Genomic DNA, 15,330 nt, shown 5'->3' on the forward strand with positions numbered 1-15,330 from the left:
AAGAGGAATAATATAGTATTTTTCTTTATGTGACTGGCTTATTTCACTTAGCATAAGACACTTAAGTTTCAGCTATACTGTAGTATGTCAGAATTTCCTTCATTTTTAAAGCTGACTACTATTCCATTGTATGTACATTCTGCATTTTATCTATACATCTGTTGATGACCATTTGTGATCATTCCATGTTTTAGCTATTATAAACAATGCCACTATAATCATGGCAGTATAAATATATCTTCAAAACTGTGCTTTCAATTTCTGGGGGTATATACCTGGAAGTAGAATTGCTGGATCACATGGTAGTTCTATTTTTAAATTTTTGAGGAACTGCCGTACCGTCTTCCACAGTGGCTATACCATTTTACATTTCCACTAGCCATGCATAATGGTTCTAGTTTCTCCACATTCTCACCAATACTTACTTTCTGTTTTTTTTCTTTTTTCGATAGTAGCTGTACTATCAAGTGGTATCTCACTGTAATTTTGATTTGCATTTCCCTAATGATTTGTGATTTTGAGCAGCTTTTCTTGTGCTTATTGACCATTTGTATATCTTCTTTAGGGAAATGTCTATTTAAATGCTATTCCTATTTTTAAATCATCTTTCTTTGTTGTTTAGTTTTAGGAATTCTTTATATATTTTGGATATTACTCTCTTATGATATGATTTTAAAATATTTTCTTTCATTCTTTGAGTTGCCTTTTTGCTCTGTTGATAGTGTCTTTTAATGCACAATTTAAAAACAATTATAAAATCCAATTAGTCTATTTTTTCTTTTGTTGCATGTACTTTTGGTGTCATAGCCAATAAATCACTGGCTTTTGCCCCATATTTTATTCTAAGAGTATTATAGTTTTAAGGTCTTATGTTTACCTATAGAATCCATTTCAAGTTCATTTTTGTATGTGGTGTTAGGTAAAGGTTCAGTTTTATTCTTTTGTGTGTGGACATCTTGTTTCTCTAGCACAATTTGTTGCAATGATTGTCCTCTCTCCATTGAATGGTCTCAGCACCCTTGTAAAAATTCAGTAGTATCTTTTGACCATATATGCAAGCATTTGTTTATGGGCTGTTTATTCTATTCCATTGGTAATATATTAGTCTTTATGCCAGTACCACAATGTTTTCATTCCTGTAGCTTCCTAGTAAGTTTTGAAATTGAGAAATGTGACTCTTTTAGCTTTGTTCTTGTTTTTCAAGATTGTTTTTGGGGTTCCTTGAGATTCTCTATGAATTTTAGTATAAATTTTTCCATTTCTGCAAAAAAATCATTGGAATTTTTATAGTAATTGTATTGAATCTGTAGATCACTTTAATATGGACATCTTAAACTGCCTTGTTAAATTAATTCTTTAAGTACTTTGCTTTAAGTACTTTTTGATGCTATCATAAATGGAAATGTATTCAAAATATCCCTTTCAGAGTGTTCATTGTTACTGTATAGAAATGAAGCCAGTTTTTGTATGTTGATTTTGTATTTTGCCACTTTGCTGAATACATTGTTAATTCCAACAGCTTGGTGTAATCCTTAGAGTTTTCTACCTGTAAAATTATGTCCTCTGGAAACAGAAAAGTTTTAATTGTTCCTTTCCAATTTGGATGCCTTTTATTTCTTTTTCTTGCCTAATATCTCTGACTAGAACTTCCAGTATAATGTTGAGGAGAAGTGGTGAAAGGAAGTATCCTTGCCCTGTTCCTGATCTTAGAGGAGAAGCTTTAAAGTCGTATCATTAAGTATAATGTCAGCTGTGGGGTTTTTATATATGGATTTTTATCATGTTGAGGTAGTTTTCTTCTACTTCATGACTGAGTGTACTTTGGGTGTTTGTGTCATGAAAGGTGTTGAATTTTGTTAAAACCTTTTCTTTATCAATTAAGATGATCATTTTGTTTTTCTCCTTCATTCTATTAATGTGGTTATTACATTGGTCAGTTATCATACATTGAACCATCCTTGCATTCCAGAAATCGCAGTTGATCATAGTGTGTACTCCTAATATAGCGCAGTTTGCCAGCATTTTACTGAGGATTCTGCATCTATGTTCATAATGGTTATTGGTCTGTATTTTTTCTTTATAGTGTATTTTTCTGGCTTTGATATCAGGATAATGCTGTCCTTATAAAATGAGTTAGAAGATGTTTCCTCTTCTTCATGTTTTTGGAAAAATTTGAGAAGAACTGGTGTTAATTCTTCTTTACATATTTGAAGCCATTACGTCCAGAAATTTTCTTCATAGGAAGGTTTATGATTATTAATTAATTAATTAATTGAATTATTAATTAAATCTCCTTATGAGTTAGGAGACTGTTCAGGTTTTTAAGTTCTTCATAGTGTTGATAGGTTTTGTGTTTCTATTAATTTGTCAGTTTTATCAAGCTAATACAGTCCACTGGTAAACAATAGGTCTTGGTATTCTTATAATCCTTTCTATTTCTGTAGAATTGGTAGTAATGTTCTCACTTTTATTCCTGACTTTAGTAATTTGAGTTTTCTGTCTTTATTAGTATGTCTAGATAAAGGTTTGTCAATTTTGTTCATCTTTTCAAAGAACCAATTTTTGGTTTCATTAACTTTATTGTTTTACTCTGTATTTTATCTCTGCTTTACTCTTTATTTTCTTCCTTCTGCTAGAATTTAGTTTATTTTGTTTTGTTTTTTTCTATTTCCTTAAGTTGTAAAGTTAGGTTGTTGATTTTAAATTTTTCTTCTTTTTTATGTAGCATTTATGCTAATAAGTTTTCCCCCTAGAACTTCTTTCACTGCATTCCATAAGTTTTGGAATATTGAGTTTATATTTCTATTTGTTTGTAAGTGTTTTTTAATTTTCTTAGTGATTCTTTCTTTGTTTCACTGGTTCCTTAAGAGTGTTTTGTTTAATTTCTATAGCTTTGTGAAGTTTACAGTTTTCCTGAGATTATTTTTCCAGATTTTTAATTTACTTTTTTATTAGAAATTATTATTCTAAATTTTTGATAGATTAAATAATTTATTTTTAAATTTTTATAGATTCAGGGAGGTACATGTGCAGGTATTGGTGAAGTTTTGACATCTAGTGTGCCTGTCACCTGAATAATGAACATTGTCTCCAGTCAGTTATTTTTCAACCCTAACCCCCTGATTTTTCCCCACTTTTGGGGTTCCTGGTGCCTATTATTTCCATCATTATGTCCATGTGTACCCATTTTTTAGCTTTCACTTATAAGTGAGAACACATGGTATTTGATTTTCAGTTTCTGAGTTAGTTCATATATATGATAATGGTGTCTACCTTTATCCATATTGCTGTACTGCATGGGACATGATTTAATTATTTTTATTGCTATATAATAATGAATGTATTATATATCTTTATATATCTAGATATAGAATTCATTTATTATATATAATAATATATAATAAATTAACATATATTAGTATAATATAAAATATATTATATATAATATATTTTGTAATTTTTATATATATTATATAATATATTAATTAATATATAATATATTATATTAATGTATAATAAATGAATTATATAATTCATATATGATAAATTCAGAATAAATTCATATATAATCATATATAATAAATGAATTATATACCTAGATATATAGATATATAATACATGAATTACTACACAGTAATATATATAATATAAATACATAAATAATATGTAACAAATTCATTTAAGTATAATATATGATAAATGCATTTATTAGATATATATAATATAATTAATATAATTTATTATTTATAATGAATTCTTATATATAATAAATGAATTATATATCTAGATATATAAAGATTTTTATAAAAGATATTTATATATAAAAGATAAAGATATATATCTAGATATATAAAGATATTGATAAATTTAGATAAATAATTCATTTATTATATATTATATAGTATATGATATACTATATAATATATACTATTATATACTATATATACTATATAGTATATAGTATATAATAAATTATATACTATATAATAAATGAATTATATATCTGTGTTATGTTTACACATGAATTATATATATGTGTTACCTTTTCTCCACATGAATTATGTATATGTGTTACCTTTTCTTCACATATATATAATTATATATGTGTTACGTTTTATCCACATCCTCACCAACATCTATTGTTTTTAGACTTTTTAAGAATAACCATTCTGAGGCCTGGCGTGGTGGCGCACACCTGTAGTCCCAGCACTTTGGGAGGCTGATGAAGGTGGATCATGAGGTCAGGAGATCGAGACCTTTCTGGCTAACACAGTGAAACCCTATCTCTACTAAAAATACATAAAAATTAGCCGGGCATGGTGGCGGGTGCCTGTAGTCCCAGCTACTCGGGAGGCTGAGACAGAGGAATGGCATGAACCCTGGAGGTGGCGACAGAGCGAGACTCCATCTCAAAAAAAGAAAAACAAAAGAAAAAGAAAAAAGCCATTTGGACTGATGTGAGATAGGGCGTCATCATAACTTTAAATTACATTTCTCTGATCTTTGGTGATGCTCAGCATTTTATCATATGTTTGCTAGCCACTCGTATATCTTCTTTTGAGAGATGTCTGTTCATGTCCTTTGCCCACTTGTTACTGGGATTATTTGTTTTTCAGTTAAGTTGTTGCGTTCCTGGTGGATTCTGGATATCAGTTCTTTGTTGGATGCATAGTTTGCAAATATTTTCTCCCATTTTGTAGGTTGTCTGTTTACTCTGTTGTTATTTGTTTGCTATGTAGACACTTTTTTTAGTTTAATTAAATCCTATCTATTTTTTTGTTGTTGTTGTTGCATTTGCTTTTGGAGTTTTAGTCCTAAATTCTATTTGGAGTTTTAATCCTAAATTTTTTGGACAGAAGAGTTGTTTCCTAGACTTTAGGTTTAAGTTTTGAATCCATCTTCAGTTAAGTTTTGTATATTGTTAAAGGTAGGGGTCCAGATTCATTCTTCTGCATTTGGCTAACCAGCTATCACAGAACCATTTATTAGAGAGTCCTTTCCCCATTTCTTATTGAATTTTGGGTGTGGATCTTTTATCCTGCAACTGTCCTGTGTTAACTTAGTTGTAGGAGTTTGATTGTGGATTTCTTGGGATTTTTTTAGGTAGAAAATAATTTGGAAATAGAGATCATTTTATTTTTTCCTTTTCAATCTGTATATGTTTTATTTCTTTTTCTTGCTTTACTGCAATGGTTAGAACTTACAGTATGATGTTGAATAAGAGTGTTGAGAGAGGATGTCCTGGACTTTTTCCTAATCTAAGAGGAATGTATTAAGTCTTTCATCATTAAATATGATGTTAGATGTAGGTTTCTTTTTTTTTTTGCAGATGCCCCTTAAGTTGAGTCAACCATTTTCTACTGCTAACTTATTGAAGGTTTTTATTATACTTGTGTCTTGAATTTTGTCAAATGCTTTTTGTGTGTCAACTGATGTGGTCACATGATTTTTCTTCTTTAGTTCATTGAATGTTGGATTACATTAATCAATTTTTAAATGTAGAACCAGCATTACTTACTTGGTGTTAATATCACTTGGTCATTGTGTATAAATTTTTTATGCATTGTTGCATTTAGTTTGCTAATATTTTGTTGAATAATCTTTGTATCCAAATTCATGAGGGGTATTGGTCTGTAGTTTTTTTTTATTGCTGTTGTTGCAATGTGTTTATCTGATTTTGGTCATTTTATATGGCATTATAAAATTAATTGAAAACTGTTTTTTATTCTTCTATTTTTGGAAAGAGATTGTGTAAAATGTATGTTAATTTTTTCTTTAAATGTTGATAGAATTCTCTAGTGAAATCATTTGGGCCTGGAAATTTCACTTTTTAGGAGGTTTTAAACTATGAATTCAATTTCTTCAGTTGTTGTAATGGTCTTCAGATTATAAGCTGTTTCTTGGTGATTTTTGGTTGTTCATGGTTTGCTAGAAATTGGTCAATTTCCTCAAAGTTTCTGAATTTATAAATGTAAAGCTGTTCATAGTATTTCTTCATAATTCTGTGTAATGGCTGCAGGATCTGCAATGATATCCTTTATCTCATTTCTGATATTGGTGATTTGTGTCTTCTTTTTTAAACTTCTCAGTCTTGCTAAAGTTATTAATTTCATAAAAAATTTCAAAGAATTTGCTTTTTGTTTCATTTATTTTTCTCAGTCTTGCTAACAATTTATTAATTTCATAAAAAAATTTAAAGACTCCACTCTGTTATATTGGTTTCTTTATTATTTTCCAGTTTTTAATTTCATATGGAACTTGCAATCTATTTCATTGATTTCTGCTTTTATTATAATTTACTTTCTTTTGCTTTGAGTTTAATTTCTTCTTCCTTTCCTCCAGTTTCTTGAAGTGGTAACTTCAATGATTGCTTTGAGGCTTTTTCTCCTTTATAGCATTTGGTCTTATAAATCTCCCTCACAGAACTGTTTTAGCTGCATCCTACATATTTTAAAGTATATTTTTGTTTTCTTTTGGTTCTATGTATTTTTTTAAGTTTCTTTGAGGGTTATTTGATACATGAATTTTTGATAAATGTATTGTTTTATTTCAACATATTTAGAGATTTTCCTATTGTATTTCTTTTACTGATTACAGGTTCGATTTTATTATTATCAGAGAACATGTTCTCATAATTTTAATTTTTAAAAACTTGTTGAGGTTTTCTTTATGATAAAGAATATGATATATCTTGCTGCATATTCCATAGGCGCTTGTAGAAATGTATATTCTGATGCTACTGGTTGTAGTGACCTGTATATGTGTCAATTAAATCCTATTTTGTTCAGATTCCCGTATATCTGCTGACTTTCTGTATAATTTCTGTAAATTACTGAGACAAAGGTGTCAAAATATCCAACTTCAATTGTGGATTTGTCTATTTTCCTTTCAGTGCTATTACTTTTTGCCTCATGTTTGGAGGCTTTGTGGTTTGGGGTGTAGATATTTAGGATAATTGTGTGTTATTGTTAGAATGATTATCATATCATGACATAGTGTCTTCATTTGTCTTTAGTAATTTTCTTTGCTCTGAAGTCTACTCTAAAGTATAAATATAGCTACTCCTGCTTTTATGGATAAAAGTTTGAACGATATATGTTTTCTGTCCTTTTTATTTAAATCTATCTCTGCCATTGAATTTGGGGAGAGTTTTTAAAAGCATCACATAGTTGAGTCATGCCTCTAATACAGTGTGGCCTGGTCTTTTGGTTGGTGTAATGTTATTGCCTAAGTATGTTATTTCATTATTTGTTTCCTCTGGTTCCTCTTCTTACTTTTGTCTTTTCTTGCCTTTCAATGGGTGATTTAAACATTGTTTTAGGATGCTATCTTGATCCAGTTATAATGTTTCTAAGTCAGCCATCTCTTTGAGTAGTTTTCATAGTGGCTGCTCAAGGTCTTACGATATATGTATGTGGCCTAAAGAGGCCACTTTGAGTGAAATGAGAAAACAACCTCACTCCCATTTTAGTTGTATTTACCTTCCCTACATTTAAGTATCATTGGTGGTGTTACAATTTTTGTTTCAATCATTAACTGTAATTTTAAAAACCTATAAAGAAATGGATAGTCCATTTTATTTACTCATCTTCCTTTCCTTGTTTTTTTACTTCCTTTGTGGTGTTCCAAGATTTCTGATAAACATTTCTTTGCTATTTCAAGTTTACTGATTTGAGCTCAGTCACTTGGCTTTTTTTTTTTTTTTAATTTAGGTTATTCTATTTTTTCATTCTATAATTCCCATTTGGTTTATTTTTATATCACCTGTTCCTTTGCTAAGATTTTTGTATTTTTTAATTTGTTTCAAGAAGATTTGTAATTGATTATTCATTTATTTTTATAATAGCTGCTTTACAGTCCTTGTCATATAATCCTATCATCTGAATCATCTTGGTTCTGATATCAGTTGGTTGTCTTTTATCATTCAAGTTGTGATTTTCTCAGCTCTTGGAAAGACTTAGTTGCATCCAGAAATTGTATTTATTATGTTAGGAGACTCTGTGTCAAATATAAAGCACTGTTTTAGCAGCAAGCAATCTCGTTTAGGTCTTGGCCTTCTTTTGTGGGCTGTTCCAAAGGCAGTCAGAGCCTTTACAATGTTGTTTGGTTGGCTTGGTTTACCTATTGCCCCTGGGACTCTCCATGGTCTTTGCTGGTGTCTCCTGGAAGGATAGGAGATTCGTCAGGCCAGCCAACTGCATGTCTCTCTGTAGGGGAGAGGTACGGTGGAGTTCTTCATCAGGTCCCAAGTTTCTCACTCCCACAGTTTTCCTTATGTCTCTGGATAGAGAAAGGGGTCTCAGACCTGCACATTCAAACAAGCCTCCTGTGCTAATATATTTGTTACATTTCCATCTCTCCTTTTTGTTCTACCCATTCACCTGGTAATGTCTTTACATGGTATGAATTTTCACTCAAATGATTACATAGTCTTTAGGTGGACCTTAGGTGGGTCTCTTAAAGAATGTTTAAATAGAATATTGAAAAGTTAGGCAATTCTCCATTTTCCCTATTTATTTACAAGTTCAGCAGTATATGTTATTAATGATCTTCACACCTCTTTTAAGAGCAATACAATATTTTAGTAATTTTTATACATAAATTTTTTGATGTTCTGACATATATAATCTAGTAATTTTGCATACATTATTAGTGAGTAAATCTTTAGAAAAGAGCTGAAGATCTCAAATGAATAATAGTTTTGGTTGAGTAAGATATTATGTGAGCAAGAATTTTTCTTCATTAGCATGGTTTTTGCGATAACATTTTTTGAATTGTATTTATTGTTTCAATAGAAAAGCCAAATGTGTGTTGGTTTTTACTTTTTATAATGGACTCTGATTTTTTCCTGATTGGTAGATGAATACTTTAATTAAACTATTATTAGAATATTATGTTCTACTATATGTGCATTATTGTTATTATTTATATAACATACCAAAATATGAAAACAACATTAACAATTAATGTTGCACAATATAATTATGCAATATTATTGGAAACATGTAATAGTCTATAAATTAACAATATATTTAATATGATTTTAATAGTCTAATTGATTTAAATCAAGAAGATACTATGTGAAGTTAAATTAACATACTATTTTTGAGAGAAAGCTTCTGAGTAGACTTGCTAATTTATTTCTATTTAGTAACATTTTGATAATAAATAGCACATAAAAAAACAGAGTCCCTGTTATTTCTTGCTCATTTCAAAATATATGGAATACAAATATGATCTGAAGCCTCCCTTACCGTCAAAATCTAAATGGTATTAGCTCAAACCTCCATTACAGAGTCCTGACTCTCCTGTTTCTGCATATAGTCATTATTATGACCCAAAGACAAAACTCACTCCAAATATAAAACTCTTTCACAACATGGTGAATTTAGTGACAGTTTTTTGATAATTAAAGAAGATCACATAAATGTATGTCAGAAATTAGAAAAATTTAAATTCACCCATGAAACTTTTCTTTCTTAGAAGGCCTTTTATCCATCTCACCAAGGGGAGTGTCCCATTGTCCCATTACCTCATATAATTACCTGTTGTCCTTTCTTCCCTCTTTCTTTGTATTTTGTCATATGGAAGAGTAAACTATCTTCCTTTGCTGCTGATACTCATGATTTTGAGATATCACTTCTCTACTCAATAGTTCTCCAACCTGGCTGCTCTTGAGAAACAACTGGATCCTCTCCCCAGAGTTTTTGATATAATGCTCTCAAGGGGAGCCCACACATGGGTATATTTAAAAATGTTCTTCAGATAATTCTTGAACTCAAATGACTAATCAAGTTGTTTTTTCCAGTAATTTATCTAAGTTGACTTCCGATACTAAATGGAAAGAAAATAACACCTCTGGTTTCTTACATATGATTACATCTTTACAATCTGAAAGTACGTAGTTTATTTCATGTTTACTTCAATGTAGTCACAATTATTTTTTTTTTCACTGGACACTCACAGCTTTTTAATGCAAACTTTTGATAATACGAATTCTAGTATTTTCTTGAATGTTTAAACGTGTTAGCCATGCACAAAATCTGATTTTTTGACTGATTTTATTTTGTACTTTTTTGCTTTGTTTTTAGTATTGTTTCAAAATGCGTTGTAAGCATGTTAGATTCCTGATGGATTTTGAAACGTGCGAGGCTTCTATTGAGTGCAGTGGTCATGGAGTAAGTAACTGCAATGTTTATTTTAAGCAGCTTGCTTTTAACAATCAAACAATTTGAAGATTTTAAAAAAATGACTTTTTTTGCTTGCCATTTTTATGTCATTTGGTGTCATTTAACAGTCTATAATTTATAACCTCAATTTTGTCTTAAGAAACTTATCAAACTACTTATTAGAGAAGACAAAGAGAAAACATTTAAGATGATTCTGGATGTTTAAAATGTTTGATGGATATGTGAGGTGGATATGCTATAAGCAATAGAAGATAGAAACTGGTAAATAAAGATCATTAGAATTTTCTTGCTAATCATGCAAGTTAATTTAGTGTCTAGGCTGTCAGCTAGCAAGTAGATTATAATTAGTGGCAAGTTACTGGTAATTTGAGGTATTTGGGCCTGGCTATGGGGGGAGTTAAAAGAATTTTTTAGAAAAAATTTGATTTGACAACAAAAGCTAGATGTACTTTGCATAGTATGAACATCAGCAAGGGAAAATTTGATAAATTTATCTATTTAGATAATTCTCTAGAATGAGATACTCTGTGGAGTAAGTATAGATTATTCATTAGTCTCCATCAAAATTATTCTTTTTTTATTATTTAAGATTTGCAACAATTTTAACCATTGCCATTGTGAAAAGGGGTATAATCCTCCTCACTGCAAACCAAAGAAAGAAGCATTTGGAAGTACTGATGATGGACACTTAGTACCAGCTGGTTAGTGTTCTTAAAATTGTATTAATTATGTACAGTATGTAAGACAGTAAATTATAGGTTTCAAGCCAGATTACAAAGCAACTAATGTCAACTTGCTTTTATTTTATTTGTAAGATTTAAAAAATGTTGACAGTGCAAGTTTGTGCTGTTCTTTCTATATCAGCATTGACATTGTTTACTGAGAAAAAGTATGGCCAATGTTAGGCAGTTTTAAAAGTAGAAATTTTGGTGTGTAAAATTTGACCAGTTAATTTAAACTGTTCACTTTGGATCATCTCCTATATTTATATTTACTATTATATTTATGTTTACTGTATTTATTATAAACTCCTATAAACTAGAGCTTATAATAGTGTCAGTATAGTCATTATTATATTAATGTCCCTAGAATCTTTCAGACTGTATTTTCTTCCTATTCACTTATAATTGGTTGTCTTTCTCCTGCATTGTAAGGGCTCCATGCTAATCTTTGGAAATTTGCTCTTTCTAATCCTGTCCTGATGTTCCTGAGTGGTATTTTGAGATTAATCAGACCTAGATGAATTGGGGTCAACTGGAGGTGCAAGGCATACCCTGGTTCTAGAAGGTATGAGTCTACCCCAAATAACTGGGAGCATAAATGAGCTGCGAACTCTACCCCCATCTCTCTCTTTTTTTGTGTGTGAGATGGAGTTTCGCTCTTGTCACCCAGGCTGGAGTGCAACGATCTCTGCTCACTGAAACCTCCACCTCCTGGGTTCAAGCAATTCTCTAGCCTCAGGCTCCCGAGTAGCTGGGATTACAGGTGCCCACCACCACGACCGGCTAATTTTTGTATTTTTAGTAGAGGAAGGGTTTCACCACGTTGGCCAGGCCTCTACCCCTATCTCTTTTAGGACCTTGCAAGAAAGTTCTGAAACTTTGGGGCAGACTTATCTGTAGCTTGGATGCTACATAAAAGTGTATATAGGCTGATCAGCTTTTTAAAGAGACAGTGCAAAGCCACATCAAACTATGTATCAGACAAAAAATACCCCATAATAATTAAGCCTATAACATATAACTATATGCGTATATTATTATTTTCATATGATAACATGAAAAATAAATGTTTATTTGAATATGTATTTTCAGTAAACAGTAGTTTACAGTGAGAAACAGAAAGTCCTATAATATAGCAATTTAGGGGGTGGAGCAAGATGGCCAAATAGGAACAGCTCCAGTCTCCAACTCCCAGGGCCAGCGACACAGAAGACAGGTGATTTCTGCATTTTCAACTGAGGTACTGGGTTCATCTCACTAGGGAGTGCCGGACAATCGGTGCTGGTCAGCTGCTGCAGCCCGACCAGCGAGAGCTGAAGCAGGGTGAGGCATTGCCTCACATGGGAAGCGCGAGGGGGAAGGGAATCCCTTTTCCTAGCCAGGGGAACTGAGACACACAACACCTGGAAAATCGGGTAACTCCCACCCCAATACTGCGCTTTACCAAAGGTCTTAGCAAATGGGCACACCAGGAGATTATATCCCATACCTGGCCGGGAGGGTCCCATGCCCACGGAGCCTCACTCGTTGCTAGCACAGCAGTCTGTGATCTACCGGCAAGGCAGCAGCCAGGCTAGGGGAGGGGCGCCCGCCATTGCTGAGGCTTAAATCGGTAAACAAAGCGGCTGGGAAGCTCCAACTAGGTGGAGCTCACAGCAGCTCAAGGAGTCCTGCCTGTCTCTGTAGACTAGACCTCTGGGGACAGGGCACAGCTAAACAACAACAACAACAACAACAAAAAGCAGCTGAAACCTCTGCAGATGCAAACGACTCTGTTTGACAGCTTTGAAGAGAGCAGTGGATCTCCAACATGGAGGTTGAGATCTGAGAAGGGACAGACTGCCTGCTCAAGTGGGTCTCTGAGCCCTTAGTAGCCTGACTGGGAGACATCCCCCACTAGGGGCAGACTGACACCCCACACCTCACACGGTGGAGTACACCCCTGAGAGGAAGCTTCCAAAGCAAGATTCAGACAGGTACACTCGCTGTTCAGCAATATTCTATCTTCTGCAGCCTCTGCTGCTGATACCCAGGCAAACAGGGCCTGGAGTGGACCTCAAGTAATCTCCAACAGACCTACAGCTGAGGGTCCTGACTGTTAGAAGGAAAACTAACAAACAGGAAGGACACCCACACCAAAACCCCATCAGTACATCATCATCATCAAAGGCCAGAGGCAGATAAAACCACAAAGATGGGGAAAAAGCAGGGCAGAAAAGCTGGAAATTCAAAAAATAAGAGCGCATCTCCCCCTGCAAAGGAACGCAGCTCATCGCCAGCAACGGATCAAAGCTGGACAGAGAATGACTTTGACAAGATGAAAGAAGAAGGCTTCAGTCCATCAAACTTCTCAGAGCTAAAGGAGGAATTATGTACCCAGAAAAGAAACTAAAAATCTTGAAAAAAGAGTGGAAGAATTGATAACTAGAATAATTAATGCAGAGAAGGCCGTAAACGAACTGACAGAGATGAAAACCGTGACACAAGAAATACGTGACAAATGCACAAGCTTCAGTAACCAACTCGATCAACTGGAAGAAAGAGTATCAATGAGTGAGGATCAAATGCATGAAATGAAGCGAGAAGAGAAATCTAAAGAAAAAAGAAGAGAAAGAAATGAACAAAGCCTGCAAGAAGTATGGGATTATGTAAAAAGACCAAATCTACGTCTGATTGGGGTGCCTGAAAGTGAGGGGGAAAATGGAACCAAGTTGGAAAACACTCTTCAGGATATCATCCAGGAGAACTTCCCCAACCTAGTAGGGCAGGCCAACATCCAAATTCAGGAAATACAGAGAATGCCACAAAGATACTTCTCGAGAAGAGCAACTCCAAGACACATAATTGTCAGATTCACCAAAGTTGAAATGAAGGAAAAAATCTTAAGGGCAGCCAGAGAGAAAGGTCGGGTTACCCACAAAGGGAAGCCCATCAGACTAACAGCAGATCTCTCGGCAGAAACTCTCCAAGCCAGAAGAGAGTGGGGGCCAATATTCAACTTTCTTAAAGAAAAGAATTTTAAACCCAGAATTTCATATCCAGCCAAACTAAGTTTCATAAGTGAAGGAGAAATAAAATCCTTTACAGATAAGCAAATGCTTAGAGATTTTGTCACCACTAGGCCTGCCTTATAAGAGACCCTGAAGGAAGCACTAAACATGGAAAGGAACAAGTGGTACCAGCCATTGCAAAAACATGCCAAAATGTAAAGACCATCGAGGCTAGGAAGAAACTGCATCAACTAACGAGCAAAATAACCAGTTAATATCATAACAGCAGGATCAAGTTCACACATAACAATATTAACCTTGAATGTAAATGGACTAAATGGTCCAATTAAGAGACACAGACTGGCAAACTGGATAAAGAGTCAAGACCCATCAGTTTGCTGTATTCAGGAAACCCATCTCACATGCAGAGACATACATAAGCTCAAAATAAAGGGATGGAGGAAGATCTACCAAGCAAATGGAAAACAAAAAAAAGCAGGGGTTGCAATACTAGTCTCTGATAAAACAGACTTTAAACCATCAAAGATCAAAAGAGACAAAGAAGGCCATTACATAATGGTAAAGGGATCAATTCAACAGGAAGAGCTAACTATCCTAAATATATATGCACCCAATACAGGAGCACCCAGATTCATAAAGCAAGTCCTTAGAGACTTACAAAGAGACTTAGACTCCCATACAATAATAATGGGAGACTTCAACACTCCAGTGTCAACATTAGACAGATCAACGAGACAGAAAGTTAACAAGGATATCCAGGAATTGAACTCATCTCTGCAGCAAGCAGACCTAATAGACATCTATAGAACTCTCCACCCCAAATCAACAGAATGTACATTCTTCTCAGCACCACATCACACTTATTCCAAAATTGACCACATAATTGGAAGTAAAGCACTCCTCAGCAAATGTGTAAGAACAGAAATTATAACAAACTGTCTCTCAGACCACAGTGCAATCAAACTAGAACTCAGGACTAAGAAACTCAATCAAAACCGCTCAACTACATGGAAACTGAATAACCTGCTCCTGAATGACTACTGGGTACATAACGAAATGAAGGCAGAAATAAAGTTGTTCTTTGAAACTAAAGAGAACATACAACATACCAGAATCTCTGGGACACATTTAAAGCAGTGTGTAGAGGGAAATTTATAGCACTAAATACCCAGAAGAGAAAGCTGGAAAGATCTAAAATTGACACTTTAACATCACAATTAAAAGAACTAGAGAAGCAAGAGCAAACACATTCAAAAGCTAGCAGAAGGCAAGAAATAACTAAGATCAGAGCAGAACCGAAGGAGATAGAGACACAAAATACCCTCCAAAAAATCAATGAATCCAGGAGTTGGTTTTTTGAAAAGATCAACAAAATTGATAGACCGCTAACAAGACTAATAAAGAAGA

The 15,330-nt window shown here is 33.3% G+C and overlaps 1 protein-coding gene across 1 annotated transcript in view; it reads left to right on the forward strand.

The window, feature by feature from the left end:
- Positions 1 to 15,330, forward strand: part of LOC706992 (disintegrin and metalloproteinase domain-containing protein 5) — a 160,262-nt gene that overhangs the window by 108,882 nt on the left and 36,050 nt on the right. Inside the window, exons 17-18 of the mRNA XM_077942769.1 lie at positions 10,092 to 10,178; positions 10,780 to 10,891. Of these exons, the coding sequence (XP_077798895.1) occupies positions 10,092 to 10,178; positions 10,780 to 10,891 (199 nt within the window). The remainder of the gene's footprint in view (positions 1 to 10,091; positions 10,179 to 10,779; positions 10,892 to 15,330) is intronic.

This window comes from Macaca mulatta, chromosome 8 (assembly GCF_049350105.2).
Source record: "Macaca mulatta isolate MMU2019108-1 chromosome 8, T2T-MMU8v2.0, whole genome shotgun sequence".
Lineage (NCBI taxonomy): Eukaryota > Metazoa > Chordata > Mammalia > Primates > Cercopithecidae > Macaca > Macaca mulatta.